This window comes from Chiloscyllium plagiosum, unplaced genomic scaffold (assembly GCF_037043375.1).
Source record: "Chiloscyllium plagiosum isolate Xiang-an unplaced genomic scaffold, Cpla_swu_hap1 HiC_scaffold_4, whole genome shotgun sequence".
Lineage (NCBI taxonomy): Eukaryota > Metazoa > Chordata > Chondrichthyes > Orectolobiformes > Hemiscylliidae > Chiloscyllium > Chiloscyllium plagiosum.
The window spans coordinates 33,451,996-33,474,932 of record NW_028270142.1 but is presented as its reverse complement, the minus strand read 5'-3'; the positions used below and the strand labels follow the sequence as shown (position 1 = coordinate 33,474,932).

Below are 22,937 nucleotides of genomic sequence, written 5' to 3'. Positions count from 1 at the left end.
TATTTTTACAAGCTTCCCAACCACATGCCTTCTTTTTTGACAGCTAGAACTTTTAATTTCTTGATGAACTATGAATTAGATTTTTTAGATTCCCTGCAGTGTGGAAACAGGCCCTTTGGCCCAACAAGTCCACACTGACCCTCCGAAGAGTAACCCACCCAGACCCATTTCCCTCTGACTAATGCACCTAACACTATGGGCAATTTAGCATGGCTAATTCACCTGACCCGCACATCTTTGGACTGGGATATGCAAATGTAAAGTTGCCGTCATCTTGCCAGACCACGGGGCTGCTGTCTTATTAAAGAGGGACAACTAATGGTGGTTTAACCCAAGTGTAAAGATTGAGAAGGGGAAACCTTCATTGGTGACCTTAGCTGGTATAGGCATTGAACGCATGTTACTGTCACTCCATGTCGCAAACCAGCCGTTCAACCAACTGCACTAACCAAGCTCCCCAATTGAGCTAACTGTCCTGAAGACCAATTGTACCTTTCCACCATAGACTTTATAAAAGTAGTACCTCACATTTAGCCTTTTTGTGAATTGCAATGAAGTTGCTGCCTTGACAACATTTTTTTAATGTAACAAATCAACCATTCTTATCAGAAGTTGAAGAATGCCGACAATGTTGTTTAATACTTCCAGGTGGTTAGTTTTTTTAAAATGTTTTTTTTAGATTTTTCTTAATTTTCCACTTCATGTCATCTTCTTCCTTCTCTCTTGATCAAATTTATTTTTCTCTTAATTTATTTCTCTTTTGCTACTTGACTTGAAATTACATTCACCCATCCTGAATTTACCCGTTTCCTAGTCCATCTTTTGTTTATTTCACAACCTTTAAATCTCAATTAAGGAAGTACAGTTTGTCTCAATAAGATTTCACTACTCTAATGACACTGCTGCATCACAATAAGTTCAAATTTCCAGTAATTGTGCACAAATATTTTAAAACCTAAATGTGCCATTACAGGCGGAAGGCTGTACCATTTATGATCAAACACAGCCAGATGTAACAAGTGCATGATCCATATCAGTCTCCCATGGAGTCTCTCATTATCATAGATTCTTGAATTCAGCTAATTTGATTCACTCCACATAATATCAAGAAACAGATGGGTGAACATGGACAGAGTAAAGGCTGTTGCCCTCTTGATCGAAAGTCCAATTTGATGTAAACTGTGACTGAGTGAATAGCAGTCTCATCTTTGAATCAGAAAATTCTATGTTCAAGTCCCAACCCAAGTTGTGCTTTTAAGTCATTTGTTGGACGTACAGTTTCAGATGGGATGTTAAACTAGAACCTTCTTTGTAAATGACACTATTTCTCAATCAGCATCACAGAAACAGGTTATTTAAGCATTATGGTGTTGTTGCTTATTGTATCTGGAGTGGCTGTTACATCTTCTATATTGCAACAGTGATAGCACTTCAAAAGGATGTTACTGACTGGAAAGTAATTTGGGACATCCTGAAGTCATGATAATTGCTGTAGCAATGCAAGTCTTTTTCTTTATTTGATCTCACCAAAAGCATTCACTCCCTCCATTATCAATGCATTTTGCTTGCAGTTTCTGTCATCTACAAAATACACTTCAGAAGTTTGCCAAGTCTTCAGCATTATTAAAACCATTGATCTCTGCTGCCAAGAGGTACAAGTGTAATAAATGCTCAATTGCATGCTATGTTCTATGTCCAATTCTGCATTTGAGAGCTGATGCTTGCCAGAGAATACCTTGGATTTTCTCCTTCTCTGCTAGCACTACTTTGCAGAGGTGTAGAAGAAACTCATGACGTTCTGACATAGAATTACACTGTATTTAAAGCACTAGAACAATTCCATTCCCAGAATGTCCAATTTAATGTTTCTGCTCCATTTGAGCTTTCTTCATCTTACTTTATCTCATCCTAACAAAGCATTTGACTCTTCTTCTTTCCTCCTTCCTGCATTTAAAGTCCCCCTTCCAATTCATCTCCACTGTTTACCGCAGTCATTTTATAAGATGGCAGGTTCCACCTCTACACTACTCTCTGAGGAATTTTCTTCTGAATTCTATGTTGGCATTGCTACCACATTAGTTTTAAGACTCATAGCTTTGTGCTGCCCCTCAAGCGGAAACTTATGTGTATCCACCCTGTGGAATCCCCTTCATTTCAAAAATTAAATATTTCTGTCACACCTCAAGGGAAATCAAGCTCGTCAAGTGGGAAGGGAGCTTTGGTATTATTTTCCAATCATTATGTTGTTGTTCCAGAATTACACTGACTAAGGCACCACATTGTGTCTCTTAGTTCAATTACTTCTCTCCGTCTTTTGTTATTATTTACAACAAGAATATGCTCATTGGAAACACAATATTAGCTTTTTAATCCTTCTCACTGTTTGAGAGTAAGAAAAGGTTCATTGAAACTGACAGAATTTTGATTCAGTACAGTCCAGATCAAACAATGGTTAGTTTTTATTTTGCAAACACACAATTAACAAACTTCATATTTAATCAGCACTTTATTCTTGTATGTCTAGGGAATTCACACAAGTTTATCTTTGGCCTAGATGTCAGAATGATGTAGGTGGCAGAAGATCATTTTGGTGCAGGTGAATTCAGAAACGAAATTGGATGAAATTGGTGCAGATGGATATTTCAGCATAAAATTATTATTACTTGTTAATTGCACTAATTTCTTCAGAAAAAATAAAGTCGCAAACCTGTCTTAATTATTGTGCAACTTCTCAGAAATCTCCTGTCCATTTGATTTTTTTCTGCATGGCACATAACTGAATAAATCTCCTATTATTGGGCAGATGCCAGTGTTATAATCAATCCAGACAACTTAAGGTGAGGCTGGTTTCTGCACTTCTACTGATTGGATGCTGCTACGGAGAGTCATCTATCAGCATGTAGGGTTTTAGAACAGAAGGAGAAATCTTTGCCAGGAGGACAGTTCCTTCTTTAAATGGTGCAATTACATTTTTTGCATTTGAACCAGAATTGCCAGAACAGGTTGAAGATTAATGTAACTTTGAATACCTGTGATAGCACAGTACTACTATAATACTGAATTAAAAATGGAAACAACGACGGATGCTGGAAATTAGAAATAAAAACTGTTGATTTATGTTGTGAATGGCTGAGATCCGTCAATAACTGGCTATAAAGCAAAGTCAAATAAAATCGTTGACAATTATGTCACCTGCCCCCACAGTCACATGCACACCTGTACCTTCAGTCACCGCTGCAGATGTCAGATTGGCCTGCTTGAAAATGAACCCATGGAAAGTGACACCAGATGGAATTCCCACCAGAACCTCTGCAGACCAGCTGGCGGGAGTATTTGCAGACATCCTTAACCTCTTCTTGCTATTATGTGAGTTTCCTTCCTGCTTCAAGAAGTCTATTGCCAAATAAAAATCAGTGCTTTAATGACTACCACCCGTCAGCTCTGACATCCATCATTTTGAAGTGCTTCAAGACGTTAGTAATGACACATATCTACTCCAGCCTATCAGATTACCTCAATTCACCACAGTTTGTCTACCGTCACGATAGGTCCATGGCAGATATACTCATCTCTGGAACATCTGGATAATAAGGACACCTACGTCGGACTCCTGTTTATTGACTTCAGCTCCGCCTTCAGCACCATAATTCCAACCAAACTCTGAGACCTAGGACTCTCGTCCCCCCTCTGGAATTGGATTCTTTATTTCCTGACCTACAGACTGCAATCAGTAAGGATAGATGACAACACCTCCACAATAATCCTCAATACTGATGCCCTACAAGGCTGCATTCACAGCCCATTACTGTCCTCCTTATACAGTCACAACTGTGTGGCTACAGTCAGTATTAACTCCATTTACAAGTTTGCTGGGTCAGATCTCAAACAGTGACGAAACAGAGTACAGGAAAGAGACAGTTTAGTGGCATGGTGTAAAGACAACAATCTCTCCCTCAATATCAGTAAAACAAAGGAGCTGGTCATCAACTTCAAGAAGCGGAGTGGAGGACATGCCTCTGTCTTTCAATAGTGCTGAGGTGGAGGCAGTCAAGAGTGTCAAGTTCTTGGGAGTAAATATTGCCAATGATCCATTTTGGTCCATCCAAGTTGATGCTACGGTCAAGAAAACACACCAATCCTCTACATTCTCAGAATGCTAAGTAAATTCAGCATGTCCACAATAACTCTTATCAATTTTTACAGATGCACCATATACAGCATCCTGTCCTGATGCATCACAGCTTGGTATGGCAACTGCTGTGTCCAAGACTGCAAGAAGTTACAGAGAATTGTGAATGCCAAGTCCATTTCGAAAACCAGTCTCCCTTCCATTAACTCTGTCTGCTTCCTGCTGCCTCAGGAAGCAGCCAACACAATCAAAGACCCCTCCCACCCCTGTTGTACTCTCTTCTGGCCTCTTCAGTCAGGCAGAAGATGCAAAGCTTCTTCCTTGCTGTTAGCAGACTTATGAATGGATCTCTCATATGTTAAAGTTGATCTTTTTCTGCACCTTCTCTGTAGTTGTAGCACTCCTTTTCATTTGTTTCTATTTCGAATGTACTTATATAAGGTATGATTTGTTTGGATAGCGTGCAAAACCATACTTTTCATTGTATCTTGGTAAATGTGACAGTACATCAAATCAATCAAAATCAAATCAAACTAGTCACTGAATGCCACAGGAAAGATCTGTTTATTCCTACTCTGTTTCCTGTCAGGCAACCAATTCTCTCCCCTTTTCAGTACACTACCCCCAATCCCATGTGCTTTAGTATCCTTAAAACAAAAGAAAACATACCCAACATGGCTGTTTTTCTGCTTTAGGCCCAAGAATTATATCTGTCTCCTTGAAATTATTCAATGTTTTGGCTTCAACCACCTTTTGTGGCAAAGGTTTCCACAGGCTGTCACTCTCTAGGTGAAGAACCTTCTCATCTCAGTTAACTGTTTCAGTCATGCATTTTTTTTGAAACTGAAATCCAGTCTTCTTCTCTTAAGGATATAACCAATCCTGTTCAGACAGTAGCATCGGCATAAAACAGGGTTCCGTTGATACAATCTTCGACACAGAAGTGTTCTTCTTTTCATGACTTTCTCAACTCTGAGATTGACCCGTCTGTTGATGTTCCTGTTCTTGAAAGTTTGTCACATGGCTTAAATATGTTTAAACTTCTGTTGGTACTGCTTTCTTGCCAAATATCACTGGCTCATATAGATTAATATTTCTTCTTATTTAAAATAATAGTTGATCCCCTTATAAATGGTACAAGCTCTTAAAAGTAATTTTCAATATTTTTTACAGGTTCCCCAAAACTTCCAAGTAATTGCCAATTTTCTTTCATGTTGCTGCTTACAGTTCTAAGGTCATTTCAACTTAACACTGCATCTAAATTTGGGTGCAAATGCTGTCTACGTCAAATTTGCTTACAATTAATATATGGATTGTGAACTAAACTGAATGAAATCCATTTTCCAAATGGATCAATAAGAAGGAATGAATTTTTTATTGTACTTAGGCAAAGTAATAGACTTAGTTGCAATATTTCAGAAATTAACATGTTAGATTTAGCTAGCTTTGTTATTGCAGGTTCAGTTATGTTTCATGCTTTCACATTTAATACAGAATGAATTTTGCAAGGAAGATTTACATGAGAAGTAATGTTTGCACATGCATTGTACATAACTAGGTCACTTGTCATATTAAAAGAAATTGTTCAGTTGTGAAGCAGCGGCTACCTATATTCATTACACCCTGCAGATGGTTTTGCTACATGAAATTATATTACTTAATGAAAAATTGTTTCCTCTGTGACATTTGTTGTTCTGAAATAAAGGAAATTACTTTTTCCTGTTTCAGGGCCATCAAAAGATGGAGCATTGGATGAAGATGATTTCACGCGGGCGTTTAACGATGTGCCTACTGTACAGGTGTGTATGAAATGAAGTTTTATGGCCTTGGACTTGCCAGTTGAGCCAAATTAAGTGGTAACCACTGTCACATTTGACAATCTAAAATCTGTCTGGTCAAGCAAATGACCTTTTGTTTTGTTGATGATAATTACGTTCTTGTTGAGGATACAGCTGCCAAAAGTTGAAATAAATTTTAGGGCTATTATTCAATATTTACTATTTTTCCATTACATAGGGGTGGCAAGAAACAATGTTTTGTTGGTGATTGAATGTAGTTTGTGAAAGTTCTGCTTATCATGCAAGTTTTTGGTTGTGACGGACTTAAATGAATAAACATATTCACTGAACTTTGTCTTAACTGTCCAAACTTTCTTCATACAGCAAAATGCTGATGGTACTCTAGCATTTATAATAACATGATGGTAATGATAGAGAGGGACATTCTGGGCCATGAGGTTGCAGATTGATGGCCCATACCACCTCATGGGTGCTCTGTTTTGAGTTGCTAGATTTGTTATAGAGTCATAGTCATACAGCATGAAAATGGGCCCTTCAATTCAACCAGTCCATGCCGACCATGTTCCCAAACTTAAACTAGTCCCAGCTGACTGAGCTAGAAGCATATCCTATCAAACCTTTCCTATTCATGAACACATCCAAATGTCTTTTAAATGTTGTAACTGTACCTGCATTCACCACATCCTCTGGCAGTTTATTCCATACATGACCCACTCTCTGTGGAAAGAAGTTGCCTTACATGTCCTTTTTGAATGTTTCTCCTCTCACTTTTAGCCCCCTGGTTTTGACATCTGCCACCCTAGGGAAAAGATTCTTGACATTTACCTTGTCTAAGCCCCTCCTAGTTTTATAAACCCCAGTAAAGTACCCCCTTAGTCTCTTCCACTCCAGTGGAAAAATGTCTCAGCTTTTCCAGTCTGTTTTTATATCTTAAACCCTCCATTCCTAGCAATATCCTGGTAAATCGTATCTGAACCCTCTCCAGTTTAATAATATCTTTCCTATAACAGGGCAATAAGAACTGCACATAGTACTCCAGAAGAGGCCTTACTAATATCCTGTACAACCTCAACATGACATTCCCAACTCCTATACTCCGAGCAATGAAGGCAAATGCCTTCTTAACCTTCCTGGTTAATGACGCAATTTCAAGAATGATGTACCTGAAACCCTAGGTCTCTCTTTGACCGCACTACCCAAGGTCCTATCATTAATTATGTAAATCCTGTCCTTGTTTGTATTACTAAAATGGAATACCTCACATTTATCCAAATTAAACTGCATCTGTCACTTCTCAGCCCCCTAACCCAATTGACCAAGATTTCTTTATAATCTTAGATAACATTCTTCACTGTCACTATGCCACCAATTTTGGTGTCATCTGCAAACTTATTGACCATGCCTCTGATGTGTTCATCCAAATCACTTATCTAAATGACAAACAAAAGTGGATCCAACATCGGTCCCTGCGGAAAGCCACTGGTCACATCTATCCATTTTAGCACAGTGATAGTGTCATACATATGATGTAAGGTATTTGCAATGTGAAGATGGGACTTTGTCTCAACAGAGATTGTGCAGTAGTCATTTTTGCCAAAACTGTTATGGTCAAATGCATCCAAGACAGACAGATTAGTGAAGATGAGGCTAAATATGTTTTTCCCTGTTGTTATTTCCTTCATCACCTGTTGCAGCCCAGAATGGGAACCTGTTTCCTTTAGGACTTGACCAGCTTGGTCTGCGGTGTCCTGCCAAGCCACTCCTGATGGTGGACATTCAAATATCCCACCCAGACTACTATCTGTGTCCTTGCACCTTCATACATCTTTCAAGTGCTAGTCAACATGAAGAAATATTGATTCATCAGCCTGGCTGGGGGATTGTAGTACATGGTACTCACCAGGATGTTTCCTTGCCCACATTTGACCAGATGTTATGAGACATCATGGACTCTGACATCAATGTTAAGGATTCCTGGGGCACCTCTCTGACTCTATGCCACTGTGTAATCACGATTGAGATGATGATGTTGTCTGGTACATTGTATGAAAGGGGTAATTCTGAGACTATGACTGTGTCCGGGTCTTGCTTTTCTTTTGGCACTAGTCCCCAGATATCAATAAGGAAGACATTTCAGTGTTGACCATGTTTTCCATTATCGCACTGAATGGTTTGTCATTTCAGAAGGAAATTAAGAATTAACTCCATTGTTTGGGTATAGAGTCATGTGTAGACAACTTGCAGCATCCCATCTAGAACCATTTAGAATCTAGATTGATTGTAGCAGTATCACAGAGCATGGAGGAGTCCAACATCAACTTGGCACAAGATTTTGTGCAAAACTTTCCATCAATCATTCCAATGTGGAACTGATAAAGACAGCAGCCTTCCTTCTGGAAAAGATATTAGTGAATCAAACTTATTTTTACTGCAATGGATGTTTAAGTCAAGGTGTTCATTGAATTCAAAACCAAATTCGAGGCTTGGTCTTTGGATTACTGGTCCAATGACAGTACCACAACACCATCATCTCCCCCATTGATTTAAGATACAATTAGCCATCAGCTAAAATACTACTCAGGGAGGAAAGTGGTGGAGAAAATTTACACACCATATGGGTTTTTTTCCCATATTGTTGACAATTCCAAGAATTTAAGCAGTACATGACAATATGCAGTAATACCTGGACAACATTCAGGCTTGTGCTGAAGGGTGTCAAGTAATGTTTGCACTAGAGAATGACCATCTCTAACAAGATAAAATCCAGCTACTTCACCCTAACATTCAGTCACTTTGCCATCAACATTGTGATTATTATTGACTGGATACTGATCTGAATCAACCGTTTAAATACTATGGCTGGAAGAACAGATAAGAAGCTGGGACTTTTTTAAAAAAAAACTTATTCAGGGGATGTGGGCTTTGCTGGCTGAGTCAGCATTTATTGTCCATCCCTAATTGTGATTGAGGTAGTGATAGTGAGCTGCCTTCCTGAATTGAAGTAACCCATTTGGTGTAAGTATACCAAAAATGCTGTTAGGAAGGGAATTCCATAGTTTTGACCCAGCAACAGTGAAGGAACTGTGATATATTTTCAAGTCAAGCTGGGGAGTTCTCAGAGAGGAGTGGCGATGGTCCCGTATATCTCCTACCTTTGTTCTTATAGGTGGTGGTGATGATGATGATGGAAGGTGCCTTCTTTGAAACTTTGGTGAATTTCTGCAGTGCATCTTATAGATGACACACACTGTGTAGGTGGTAGAGGGAGTACATGTGCATGTTGTTACGACATGGGGTAAATCCCCAGCGAATTTAAACCCGATACAGAAAGGATTCACCCCGTGCTGTAATCTGAAAATTTAAGATGCAAAGAACTATCCCTAAAGTCACTATTTAAACTAAACATTTACAACTGTAGTTTTTAAAAGATTTAACAGAGAATAATTAACAACTATTCACAACTCATTTATCTAAACCTATCTTTTACTTTCCCTTATATAATACTGTACGATAAACCCCTGATTAAGAATTACAGAAAAATTCAAATTTCAAAACCAGCCAGCTTGTTGAATCTTCTATTTGTGTCTTCCTCTGTACTACTTTCTTCTTATTAAGGTTTTCTGTTTCACAGGACATTGATAGATAAAGGTACCTTTAAGAGAGCTATTCTCCATGTAGTCTGCATATATTGGTGACTTGGCAGTTCTTCCATCAACTGTTCACTTTTTCCCAGTCTTATACCCCAATGCATCAGAATGTTTCATTGGTTTTTAATATTGTCAATATCCTAAATTCAAACTTGATTGGAGGTTGGTATTTTGGGGTATAATTTAAACTGATTGGCTGAATTCGAATTTGTTTTTATTTGTCTCATAGCAAATCAGCCAGTGCTAGCTGCTGGACCAAATATTACATTGTAAATTCTCCAGCACTCTCTGTGCTTGCTAAGTCCTTCACTCTCTTAAAGATACAGTACATTTCTACACCTTCATAACAGTTGCTTGTCCTGAATGCTGTCAAACATCTTAATGAAGCTGTAAGAAAGTGTGGTATATTCCATCACACTCCTGATTTGTATTTTATAGATGGTAACAAGCCTTGGTGTGTTATGCAGTGAGTCACTCACTGTAGGATCCCTAGCCTCTGACATGCTCTTGCTGCCACCATATTTATGTGGCTGCTCCACTTTAGTTTCCAACAATAGTAAGTCCTAGGATGTTGTTAGTATGGATATTCAGCGAGGGTAATGCCATTGAATAACAACGAGTGGTGGTGATCATTGCCTGGCACTGGTACTGACCCTCAATAATAATATGGAATTAAGAGTCCAAGAATGACTATGAAACTAAAATCAATCTGCTTTACTAATATTCTTTAGGGAAAGAAACTATTGTCCTTGCCTGGTCTGGCCTGCAGATCCATAGCACATAGCTGAGCATGCTTCTCCATACAGTTAGAAATGCACATGCTAAGAATGAAGGACAAGTCTCTGTCATCCTTCCACATTCAGGTTCAGCATGTGCAGCAACTTGGTAAAGGTGGTGCGCCAGCTACATGACTATCATGTATCAGTGCTCCTCCAGTCTTTCTACCTCAGGCCCACATCTAATCCTCATCTTCTCAGTGCAATCATCAGGCCATTATTACATTGACATGACGTGTGATTTGTGTTGCTCTCACAGCACCCTTGCACAAGTAATGATTCTCTTCAGCCATTGTTTGTCTTTGTAATATTATTGCTGCTAACTTCAAAATCGGATCTGGCAGCATCTGTGGAGAGAAAGCAAAGATGGCAATCCTCAGTTTTCAAACACCAGTGGAATGTTGCAAATTGTCTTTTTTCATATAATATATTTTTATTGAGAAAAAATAGATTTTTGAAATATTACAACAAGTACAAAACAATGCAAAACAGTACAAAAATAAACCCAAATTTAAAAAAAATCCCCAACCCACCCTCCTGTACAAATGTATAAACATATATAGAAAAATATAAAATTAAAAAAAACCTAAACTAGCTATTTAACTAAATAAATAAATAACCAGCAACAAACAAATAAATAGTAATAACTTAGTCCAGCCAAACAAAACACTCGTACATTCACAGTTCCTCCTCCTTGGATATTGGACTCGTGAAACACAATCGTTATGGCTATATAAAAGCCCTTATTAGTGTGGCAGATAAATCTGCGTCCAGGTATTCCAAAAAGGGCTGCCATGTCTTGTAAAAATTCTCAGTTTTGTGGTGTACCATATTTGTGAGAAAATCCAGGGGAATATGCTCCATTACAATCTTCCGACAACCCAACAAGATATTCTTTCTTGCACAGAACGTGAGAATATTGAAAAGTTTTTTTCTTATGCACGTCTGCAGGAAATACAGTGGGTAGGCCCAAAAGGAGAGAGATAGGGTCCTTCTCCACCCATACACCCAAATTCCTCTCCATTGCGCCCGCCACAGGATTCCAATATGTTTGAAGCCGATCGCAAGACCAAAGACAATGGGTCAGAATGCCCGTGCAGACCTTGCACTTGAGACATGCTAAAGATACCCCTGATGTAAATTTTGACAAACGGTCTGGAGCCTGTGGAGAATCTTCAACTTTAAAGCATGGGTCCTATTGAAAATTGATATATTCCTTGTTTTTTTCCAAATATCCTCCCATGCCTCTGAGGAAACTTCAACACCCAACTCTCTTTCCCACATCTTGCAGAGTCGATCAGACTCATTTGAGGTGGCATCTCCCAACTGATGATATAAAGTACTGACAGAGAGTGTATTCTTAGCCCTTAGCACCCCCCTCTCTATGTCAGATTTGTAGGGATCAGTCAAAAGTGTGTTTTTTTTAAAATAAAATCCCTAACTTGAAAAAAACGAAAGAGGTCTCTATTAGGTAACTCGTACTTCCGTACTAACTGATCGAAGGACATCATTATGTCTCCCTCAGATAAATTGCCCATGCAAGACATACCCCTAGCTGCCCAACGTTTAAATCCTGAATCTGTCATACCCTGTTTAAAAACCCAGCATATCCACTAAAGGTGTAAACAAGGATGTTTTGCCAATATTGCCTTCCCTCTGCCGAATTGCCTCCATACTTTAACAGTATTGATGACTATTGGGTTATGGCAATATTCCCTAACTGTTCTCACCTTGTCCAAAAACAGCAAACTGGTAAGTGGGCACCTTGCCTGGGAGGCTTCGATATCTAGCCATATTGAAAGAGGATCCCCACAAACCCAATCACTCACGTAGGTCAAAGCAAGCTTAATTGGTCATTCTTAATGTCTGGAAGGTCTGCGCCCCCCCAATCTGTGAGGCAACTGCAGTTTGGTTAATTTACGATGCCAAATAAAGGAGCTGAACCAGCCGTTCAGTCTCCTTAGTATTTGTTTATTGAAAATCAGGGGGAGCATCCGTATAGGGTATAGCAAACGAGGAAGAATATTCACCTTAATAAGCGCTATCTGTCCCAACCAATAGATTGGAAGTGCCTCCCATCTTTGAAGATCTTGTTTAATTTTTCCAAATAATTGAATAAAATTGGCTTTAAACAGCCAATCCAGAACTGGAGTGATGAAGATGCCCAAATACACAAAATCCCCCTGTGACCACCTAAATGGGAATCTATAGTCACCCTCAAGAGCAAGCTCCTTTGTAAGACTACCCACAGGCATAGCCTCTGATTTAGCAAAATTAATCTTATACCCTGAAAAAGCGCCAAACGCGTGAATGCATTGTATCAGCCGAAGCACTGAAACTGCTGGATATGTCAAACAAATTAGGACATTGTCTGCATACAGCGACACACAAGATCTTATGTAATTTTGATCCAACTTCCGGAGCTGATATATTGGGATCCCCACGAATGGCTCTGCCAATGGTTCAATCACCAACGTAAAAAACAATGGTGAAAGGGGGCAGCCCTGCCGGCTGCCCCTAAAAATATTAAAATTGCTTGATCTTAACCCATTGGTAATGACCGCCGCGAGAGATACACCATAGAGAACCTTTACCCATCTTATGAAGACTTCGCTCAAACCAAACCGCTCTAGAATATAGAAAAGGTATGGCCACACAACCCGGTCTCTACATGTAAAGAAATCATCAATCCCTGTATTGACTGCTTTGGCATGCTTGAATTACGTTAAGCAGCCTCCTAACATTATTGGAGGATCTACGGCCCTTTATAAAGCCCGTCAGAAGGTAGCACAGTCTCCAGCCTTAACGCAAGTGCCTTAGAGAGGATTTTAAAGTCCACGTTTAAGAGTGAGTTGGGCCTGTATGAAGCACAGTCTTCTGGATTCTTCCCTTTTTTAAGTGAAATATTGGCCTCTCTCAGCGATGGTGGGAGACAATTATGACTGTATGAGTCATTAAACATATTCAGCACCGGGCCTGACAGTATACTTATAAATTCCTTATAGAATTCAATGGGAAGTCTGTCAGGACCGGGCGTCTTTCCACTCTGAAGCTGTCTCACAGCTTCCTGCACTTCTTGCTCTGATAATAGGACATTGAGAAAGGACTGTTGTTCGGGGGTCACACCCAGGAGCTTCAGATCTCTAAAAAAAAAGGATTCCATTTTGGCCTGGCCCTCCTCACGATCCTCATATTGGTATAACTTGAGTAGAATTTCTGGAACGCCACATTAATCTTTTTAGAATCACATGTTAGGTTCCCAGACCCCTCCCTAATCGCTGTAATGGTTTGTGGGAAACTCCTCTTTCTGGCAAGGTATGCTAAGTATTTGCCTGGCTTGTCAACAGCTCTTTCTTTGCCGTCTGCGTGAGCACAGAATTTAGTGCAGACCGCAGTGCTGTAATCCTCTGTAGTTTAACCAATAAGGATTTGTCAAAGTAGGCCTTCTCGGCTGCCTTCAACTGTGCTTCAAGGAGACATTGCTGCTCACCCTTCTGCCGCTTCCTACTGGTGGAATATGAAATAACTAACCCCTTAGCATAGGCTTTGGCAGTTTCCCAGAGAATGGATGAGCTATCAACTGAGCCTATGTTGATGTCTAGGAACACCCGAAATTCCCTAGAGAAATACTCCACAAACTTACTATCCATGAGGATAAAGGGATCCATTCGCCAGTACCTTGAATCCACTGTAACGTCCTTAGTCTTAACCATAAGGTACACTGGAGCATTACCAATTGTACAAGATGCCACCAGATCCAAGGTTACCATAGGGGTCAGAAAAAAATAAATCCTCGTGTGACATCTGTGCGGATTGGAGAAAAATGTGAAGTCCCTACCTTAGGGTGGAGTTGCCTCCAGACGTCCACCAACCCTAATTCCTCTCACAGATCCACTAACTGTTTAGTTTGTACAGAGGGTATTGAGGGACCTTTGGGGTAACCTGGGCAGCACGGTGGCACAGTGGTTAGCACTGCTGCCTCACAGCGCCTGAGACCTGGGTTCAATTCCCGCCTCAGGCGACTGACTGTGTGGAGTTTGCACGTTCTCCCCATGTCTGCGTGGGTTTCCTCCGGGTGCTCCAGTTTCCTCCCACAGTCCAAAGATGTGCAGGTCAGGTGAATTGGCCATGCTAAATTGCCCGTAGTGTTAGGTAAGGGGTAAATGTGGGTTGCGCTTCGGCGGGTCGGTGTGGACTTGTTGGGCCGAAAGGGCCTGTTTCCACGCTGTAATGTAATCTAATCTGTAATGTAATCTAATCTGTCTACTGTGGGATCCATGCGACAGTTAAAATCTCCCCCGATAATGATTTGCCGGGACTCGAGACTGATCACTTTAGAAAAAGCATCTCCCAAAAATTTAAGGGGATGAGCTGGGGGACTGAATCCCAAGCTCCCTCAGTCTCCTCTTGATACCGTCGTAGGATTTTCGTTTCTAGATCACCGCCGCTGAAAAGTCCTGAAAAAGCATGATCTTAGAGCCCTCGTAAATTAGGGCCTTCGAATCCTTCCCCTAGACTCTGGAAGCCTCCATGACTCTCTCCTTATCCCGGTAATGACTGAACCGCACCAGGAGAGAACGAGGACGTTGACCCAGACCTGATCTCCACGCTGCGACCCAGTGAGCCCTCTCTATCTTCAATCCTCTCATGCCAGCCTCCAAGTCAAGGAATTTCGGAAGCCAATCCTCAACAAATTCTGCAAGCCGCTCACCTTCCTTACCCTCAGGCAGACCAATGATCAAAATGTTTTTTCTCCTGCCCCTGTTTTCAAGATCATCCACTTGGTCAAGCAAAATGTGGACCTGCGTCTTCAGGGCTTGGATCTCATCCTTGGATGAATTGGCATCAACTTCCACCACTGTGACCCTGTGCTCCACCTCATCCATCCTTTTCTCCAGGTCTCCTAGCTGCTGCTCATGTTTCTGCAGCATGAGAGAAATTGGAGCCAGCTTTTCTTCAATTTGCTTCCCCAGCATCTCACGAGTCTTCAAGAGCTGGTTCACCAGATCCTGGAGTAATCAGCCCCGAGGCTGCTGCAGGCTGAACTGCTAGACCCGGCCTCAGATGCTCCTTTTCTTGGCATCTCTGGACGGCTGAAAATAAAGGTAAGTTAATTTTTAGACGTTTCTTGGGACTCCACGATCTTTCCAGAGTCCCAAGAAATCCCGATGACCTGGGTTGGGTGGGTTAAAGGACTGTTCCGCTCCTGCTGCGATGCGATGCTCTGCAGTGCGATCTTCTCAGATCGCCACCGTCTTAGAACCCCTGCAAATTATCTTTGATGAGCATGTGACCTTTAAACATAGCAAATAGCGAATGAAATTATTGCAAATTAAATGTTGCTGGAGTTTGTAAACAGCTGCTTCATCAATTTTTCCTCCACTGTCCTGATGTCCAGTAAATATGGATCCTGAGCTTTTGCCCATCAAAGTGACATTGACTCCACCAACCCGGACATTGTTCCAGCCAGTTTCTAGCACTTTGCATTTCAAGAACTGACAGAGAATGCAGCTTGCGGTGGACACAGGCAGCATCAGACCCCATCTAGTCGCTCGTACGTCCCCGAAACTTCAGTGTCCCCTTTTCCTTGCACTATCCCAACAGCCCATATGGAGACCCCGCAATATTGAACTTTGCCTAAAACTGTCCTAACTACCCCTTACTGCATCTTAATGATGTCTACTTTACACGTCTATGTGCTCCTGTGAAGGCCACACTAGTGGTCACTGCCACCCTCGACCTTTCCACAGCTTACTAACCTGTCTCATGCTGGTCTGCATGGTAGTTGTTTGGAGCATGCAATGAGCTGAATCCACCAAGTAGGTACCCACACTAATTTCCATTTCAAATTTCCTTAGTGTTGAGTTTGTTTGGCACGATTGGTAATTAGATTAGATTTCCTACATGGAAACAGGCCCTTCAGCCCAACAAGTCCACACCAACCCTCCGAAGAATAACCCACCTCAACCCATTCCCCTACCCTACATTTACTCCTGATTCGCACCTAACACAATGGGCAATTCACGTAACCTGCACATCTTTGGATTGTGGGAGGAAACCAGAGCACCCAGAGGAAACCCACGCAGACACAGGGAGAATGTGCAAACTCCACACAGACAGTTGTCTGAAGTTGAAGTTGAATCCGGGTTCCTGTGAGGCAGCAGTGCCAGCCACTGAGCCATCCTGCCGCCCCCGGAGAAAGCTGGATATTAATGATGTGAGTTGAACTGTCAATAAATCATTGAACAAACTAAAATCCCTCTTAATTGGCAACTACCACTGCCTCACAAGAAACACACCTTGCTGCTCATAAGAATCATAGAAGATGAAGCAAAATGATTCTGACGTCAAGATGTGCCTCACTGGACTTGTCATCCAATTCTGCCACAAATCTTGCGTAGCCCACGTCGCTCAGACCCCCTGTAAGATTCTGCTCTTTGCTTTTAATGAGGCTTCTTTTCAAAATCTCTGTGATGGGTTCTCAAGTGAAGAAGTATTTATTAGTTTTCTTGTGGAACAAGGAAGGAAATGGTGCCCTTTAGCTTGGGAAGTGTAAAACAAATTAGCGTAGTAAATTCAACAAAAATCTGGAATTGAGAATTTAATGGTGACTGTGAATCTACTGTTGATTGTTAGAAAAACCCATCTGGCTCATGACTGCCGTTTAAGGAAGCAAACTGCCATCCTTACCTGGTTTGGCCTATATGTGACTCCAAACCCATAGCAATGTGGTTGACTCTTAACTGCCATGTGGGAAACTAGGGATAGACAAGAAATGCAGGCCTAACCAGTGATCCCCTCATGAATGAATAATCTTTAAAAATCCAGTATCTTAGTGTAGAAACCCTTGCCTTTGGTGAAGTGGTGCATATAGCATTTTTCTTAAACAAAATTGGAAGAAATTCTTAAAAGGGATTCAGCAGCAGTACTCATTGAGGGTTACAGTATGATATAAGTTCGCATTATATAGTACATACTCTGCAAAACATGTAAATGTAAAAAGACTGAATTTTTATTGCAGTTTTAATATAGATGCTGGAGAATGCAGAAATCTACTTGAAATGCATAAATAGCAGTGGTCAGCTGTCCAATTATTTCACAAAGAAAGGACCAAACTCTAAGAAACTAAAACACAGAATTGTGGGTGCTGGAAATCTGAAACACAAATGGAAATTGCTGGAGGAAATAAGCAGGTCTGGCAGCATCTGTGGAGAGAAAGCAACGTTAACATTTTGGGTCCAGTGACCCTTCTTCAGAACTGATCTTCTTATTCCATAAGCTGTAACATTTCTCATAAGTTTATAATGTGTTATTATATCAAACATCTTCTGAAAGTCCATGAACCACCACAATTACACAACTGAAGAACGGTCACTGGACTCAAAATATTCACTCTGCTCTGTTACCACATTTCCATGAACCTGATTCACCGATGTGCTATTTTTACATTTTTTGATTTCTCCTGTGACACTTCACTTGCCTCTGCTCACATCACCATATTGATTTGTCATTTCATCTTCTTTTTGGATTTCTCATCTTCTACAAACCCATCGACTCCCACAGCTACCTGCACTACACCTCCTCCCACTCTGCCTCCTGTAAACTTGCTATTCCTTATTCCCAATTCCTCCGCCTCTGCCGCAAGTGCTCCCATGAGGACCAATTCCACCACAGAATACACCAGATGGCCTCCTCCTCTAAAGACTGCAAATTCCCCCCTCACATGGTTGACGATGCCCTCTCGAGCATCTCATCCACGTCACATACCTCCACCCTCGAACCCCGCCCCCTCCAACCGCAACAAGGACAAACCCCCCCCCCCCCCCAGTCCTCACCTTCCACCCCACCAACCTCCGTATACATTGCATCATCCTCCGCCATTTCCGCATCCTACAAATAGACCCCACCACCAGAGATATATTTCCCTCCCCTTCGCTATCCACTTTCCATTCAGACCATTCCCTGTGTGACTCCTTGTCAGGTCCACGCCTCCCACCAACCTACCCTCCCCTCCTGGCACCTTCCCCTGCCACTGTAGGAATTGCAAAATCTGCGCCAAAATTGCAAACCCTGCACCCACACCTCCCCCCTTACCTCTGTCCAAGGCTCCAAAGGAGCCTTCCACATCTATCGAATTACTTGTACTTCCACATTTGTCATTTACTGTATCTGTTACTCCCGATCGGTCTCCTCTACATTGGGGAGACAGGATGCCTACTCGCAGAGCGTTTCAGAGAACATCTCCAGTACATCTGCACCAACCAACCCCACTGCCCCGTAGCCGAACACTTCAACTCCCCCTCCCACTCCGCCAAGGACATGCAGGTCCTGGGCTACCTCCATCCCCACACCCTAACCACCCGACACCTGGAGGAACAATGCCTCATCTTCCGTCTTGGGACCCTCCAACTCCATGGCATCAATGTGGATTTCACCAGTTTCCTCATTTCCCCTGCCCCTTCCTTTTCCCAGTTCCAACCTTCCAACTTGGCTCCGTCCTCATAACCTGTCCTGTACTGTCCTTCTTCCTTCCCACCTATCCGCTCCACCCTCCTCTCTGACCTATCACCATTACCCCCACCTCCATCTACCTATCACATTCTCAGCCACCTTCCCCCACAGCCCCACCCCCCTCACGTTTATCTCTCCACCCCCTCAGCTAACAGCCTCATTCCTGATGAAGAGCTTTTGCCCGAAATGTCAATTCTCCTGCTCCTCAGATGCTGCCTGACCTGCTGTGCATTTCCAGCACCACACTCTTGACTCTAGCTACAGGCACTCTATTCATAAGTTAACTTTGAACTCAAAGTCCTCCAAATACAGAGGAACCTCAATTATCCGAACAAGATGGGCGGGCACTCTTTCATTCAGATAATTGATTATTCGGTTAATTGATTTCCTCTGGGGCTCAGAGTTTTATGTGAAGTCCGCTCCCCGTTCAGGAGATGAGGCAAAAGCACACTGCACTTGAGATCCTGCCCACACCGCCTGCCCGCCCCCAACCCCATCTAACACCGCATCCCCATCCACTCCCACCCCATGCCCTTGCCCGCCCCGAACCCCGTCCAATCGAACCCGCCCATAACCCATATCAACACCGTGCCCCCATTCGCTCCCTCCACTCTCCCCCAACACCACCCTCCATCCGCCCCTGCCCGCCCCCAACCCCACTCCCCCAACCCCTCACCCCAGTCTATCCCCACCCCCGTCTGACCTGCGCCCCCTCGTCTGCCCCCACTGCTGGGGCAGCCAGACTGTACACCAACAGTAAGACTGCTGCTGCCTTTGTGGGGTAAGTCTCCAAACAGCGCGCGCGCGCGCGCGCACACACAACTGTTTTGACCGGTTCCACCTCTGCCAGTACAGGACAATGTTGAAGAGATTATCTGTGGGGGAGGGGGGTTAGGGTTCGTCCCTATGTAGATCTCCAGGGAAAGTGTGGGGTTGGGGGGGAGAGAGAGAGAGAGAGAGAGAGGGCAGGGGGTCAGTCCTTTGGAGATGGTGCCTGGACTTTCCAGGACTGTTCCCGGCAGCATTTCAGTGAGCCGAGATCATTTGTAATCATTGTAAATAAAAGACGTGATAAGGGTTGAAACAGCTCTTTGACATAATGTTTCTGCCGGGACCTTGAGATCCCCTTCGGACAATTCGATATTCAGGTAATTGATATTCTGATAATCGAGGTTCCTTTGTATCTTGAAATCATAGTATGTATTTTGATATAATCTAAGTTGTCTTATATTGTCATAGCTGCTGCCTTCTATAGCAAATCTGTCTTGAGAGACATTGAGTGAATTGTAAGGGCATTTCTCTGAGCCGAATTCTGGGGTGTTCACTTGTTAAAATTTAATATTTGGAGTAAGTAATTTTGTTATGGTCAGCAGTGCAATTGTTACCAATTGTTTTGATGCAAGTTAATGTATTTTTTGTGAGAAATCTCTCAGTAAACATGATGCTTTTTCTGAAATGTTTTCCCTTTTCGACATATGTTTCAGATTTTTTCCAATAGAGAACTTGAAGAAACACTGAACAAAATAAGAGAAATACTGTCTGATGATAAGCATGACTGGGATCAGCGAGCCAATGCAGTAAGTTATGTCAGTGCATGTGTGTAGGATAGTTTTTATACTGACATGCAAAAATGTTTTCTTGCACACTGTTAAAGGTCATGATGGAAATATTGATTGTATTAAAGACAACTTCTGGATAGACTAGCTGACTTCATCTGTGGGATTTCACAACACTGTTCATCTTTGTGGCTTATTGTTTGCCTTAAGCAAGCATGATTTGACTGTGATCTCAGAATTGTCAGACTGAAATTTAATCACTTGGGCACTTTAATGTCATTGTTTTTATTTACTCATGGTATATAAGCATCTTTTTATTGCTGACTCCAGTTGCTCTTGAAAAGGTGCTGCTGCCTTGAGCCACTATAAGTCATGGGATATAGGAACACTCACAGTCCGGTTAGGAGGGAGTTCCAGGACCTTGACCAAGTGACAGTGAAGAAGCGAAGATATAGTTCCAAGACAAGATGATGTGTGACTTGGAGAGGATGTGCAGGCGGTAGTGGTCCCAAATATCTGCTACCTTTTATCCGAGATGGCAGAAGTCACTGATTTGGGAGGTCCGAAGGATGGTACTAAGCTCTAAGGAGCTTATGTGAATTCCTGTCATGCATGATGTTGGTGCACTGGTGGTGGATATGATTGCCAAATGTGGATGTAGTTCCAATCAAACAGGCTTTTCTGGATGGTGTCAAATCTCTTGAATGTTGTTGGTGCTGCAATCATTTGGCCAAGCGAAAGTATTCAATCACACTACTGACTTGATTATGTGGAATAGCACTGGAGGGACTGGTTAAGGAACATAATTTCTCACCTCTGTCCTGCTCTTGAAGTCACATTATTTATATTATTGATCAAATTTAGTTTTTGGTTACCTCGAGAAGTTGACTGTAAGGGATTCGTTCGGGACCTGGAATCATTCAAGATGGTAACTCAGCACCAACTTTACAAGACCATTTAGGTTTTGGCAATAAATACTGACTAGCCAGTGTTACATGGATCTCTTGAGAAATTTGTTTTAAAATATTGATAGTAATGCCAATGAATATTAAAGAAAGTTGGTTAGAATCTATCTTGCTGAAAATGTTCATTGCTTGGTGCTTGATCTGTAAACGCTTCTTGCCACTTTGGAGCTCAAGCCTTGATGTTGGTTTGCAACAACTAGAATCTTCCTCTGTGCTTGGTGGCAGGATTTCTTCCTGATTGCAATTGACTCCAATTTTGCTAAGGTACCTTGATGCCATACTGAGTTAAATGCTGTCTTGATGTCAAGGGTAGTCACTCTCATCCCACTGTTTAGCAGTTCAGCTGTTTTGGTCACTTTTGAATCAGGTTAGCAAGATTAGATTTCATGGAATCCAGGGAGAACTAGCCATTTAGATACGGAACTGGCTGAAAGGTTGAAGACAGAGGGTGGTGGTGGAGGGGTGTTTTTCAGACTGGAGGCCTGTGACCAGTGGAGTGCCACAAGGATCGGTGCTGGGTCCACGACTTTTCATCATTAAATAAATGATTTGGATGTGAGCATAAGAGGTATAGTTAGTAAGTTTGCAGATGACACCAACCTTTGAGGTGTAATGGACAATGAAGAAGCTTACCTCTGATTACAACGGGATTTTGATCAGGTGGGCTAATGGACTGAGAAGTGGCAGATGGGGTTTAATTTAGATAAACGCGAGGTGCTACATTTTGGAAAAGCAAATCTTAGCAGGACCTATACACTTAATAGTAAGGTGCTGGGGGGTGTTGCTAAATAAAGAGACCTTAGAGTGCAGGTTCATAGCCCCTTGAAAATAGAGTCACAGGTAGGTAGGATAGTGAAGAAGGCATTTGATACGCTTTCCTTCATGGGTCAGAGTATTGAGTACAGGAGTTTGGAGATCATATTGCGGCTGTGCAGGACGCTGGTGAGGCCCCTTTTGGAATATTGGGTGCAATTCTTGTCTCCTTCCTGTCAGAAGGATGTTGTGAAACTTGACAGGGTTCAGAAAAGATTTACAAGAATGTTGGCAGGAGGATTTGAGCTATTGGGAGAGGTTGAATAGACTGGGGCTGTTTTCCCTGGGCATCAGAGGCTGAGGGGTGACCTCATAGAGGTTTAATAAAATCATGAGGGGCATGAATAGGGTAAACAGACAAGGTCTTTTCCCTGGGGTGGGGGAGTCCAGAACTAGAGAGCATAGGTTTACGGTGAGAGGGTAACGATATAAAAGAGACCTAAGGGGCAACGTTTTCACACGGAGGGTGGTACGTGTATGGAATGAGCTGCCAGAGGAAGTGGTGGAGGCTAGTACATTTGCAACATTTAAAAGGCATCTGGATGGGTATGTGACTCGGAAGGGTTTGGAGGGATATGGGCCAGGTGCTGGCAGGTGGGACGAGATTGGGTTGGGATATTTGGTCGGGGTAGACCGAAGGGTCTGTTTCTGTGCTGCACACCTCTGTGACTCTATAATGCTGTCATGAGGATTGGCAGATGGAGTTTAATTTGGATAAATGAAACATATTGCATTTTGGAA

The 22,937-nt window shown here is 42.1% G+C and overlaps 1 protein-coding gene across 48 annotated transcripts in view; it reads left to right on the top strand.

The window, feature by feature from the left end:
* The window catches only part of clasp2 (cytoplasmic linker associated protein 2), a 328,546-nt gene that overhangs the window by 118,433 nt on the left and 187,176 nt on the right, over positions 1-22,937 (top strand). For all 48 annotated transcript variants that reach the window (XM_087986123.1, XM_087986122.1, XM_087986097.1 and 45 more), the window contains 2 exons: positions 5,858-5,928; positions 20,347-20,439. In XM_087986123.1, the coding sequence (XP_087842249.1) occupies positions 5,858-5,928; positions 20,347-20,439 (164 nt within the window). The remainder of the gene's footprint in view (positions 1-5,857; positions 5,929-20,346; positions 20,440-22,937) is intronic.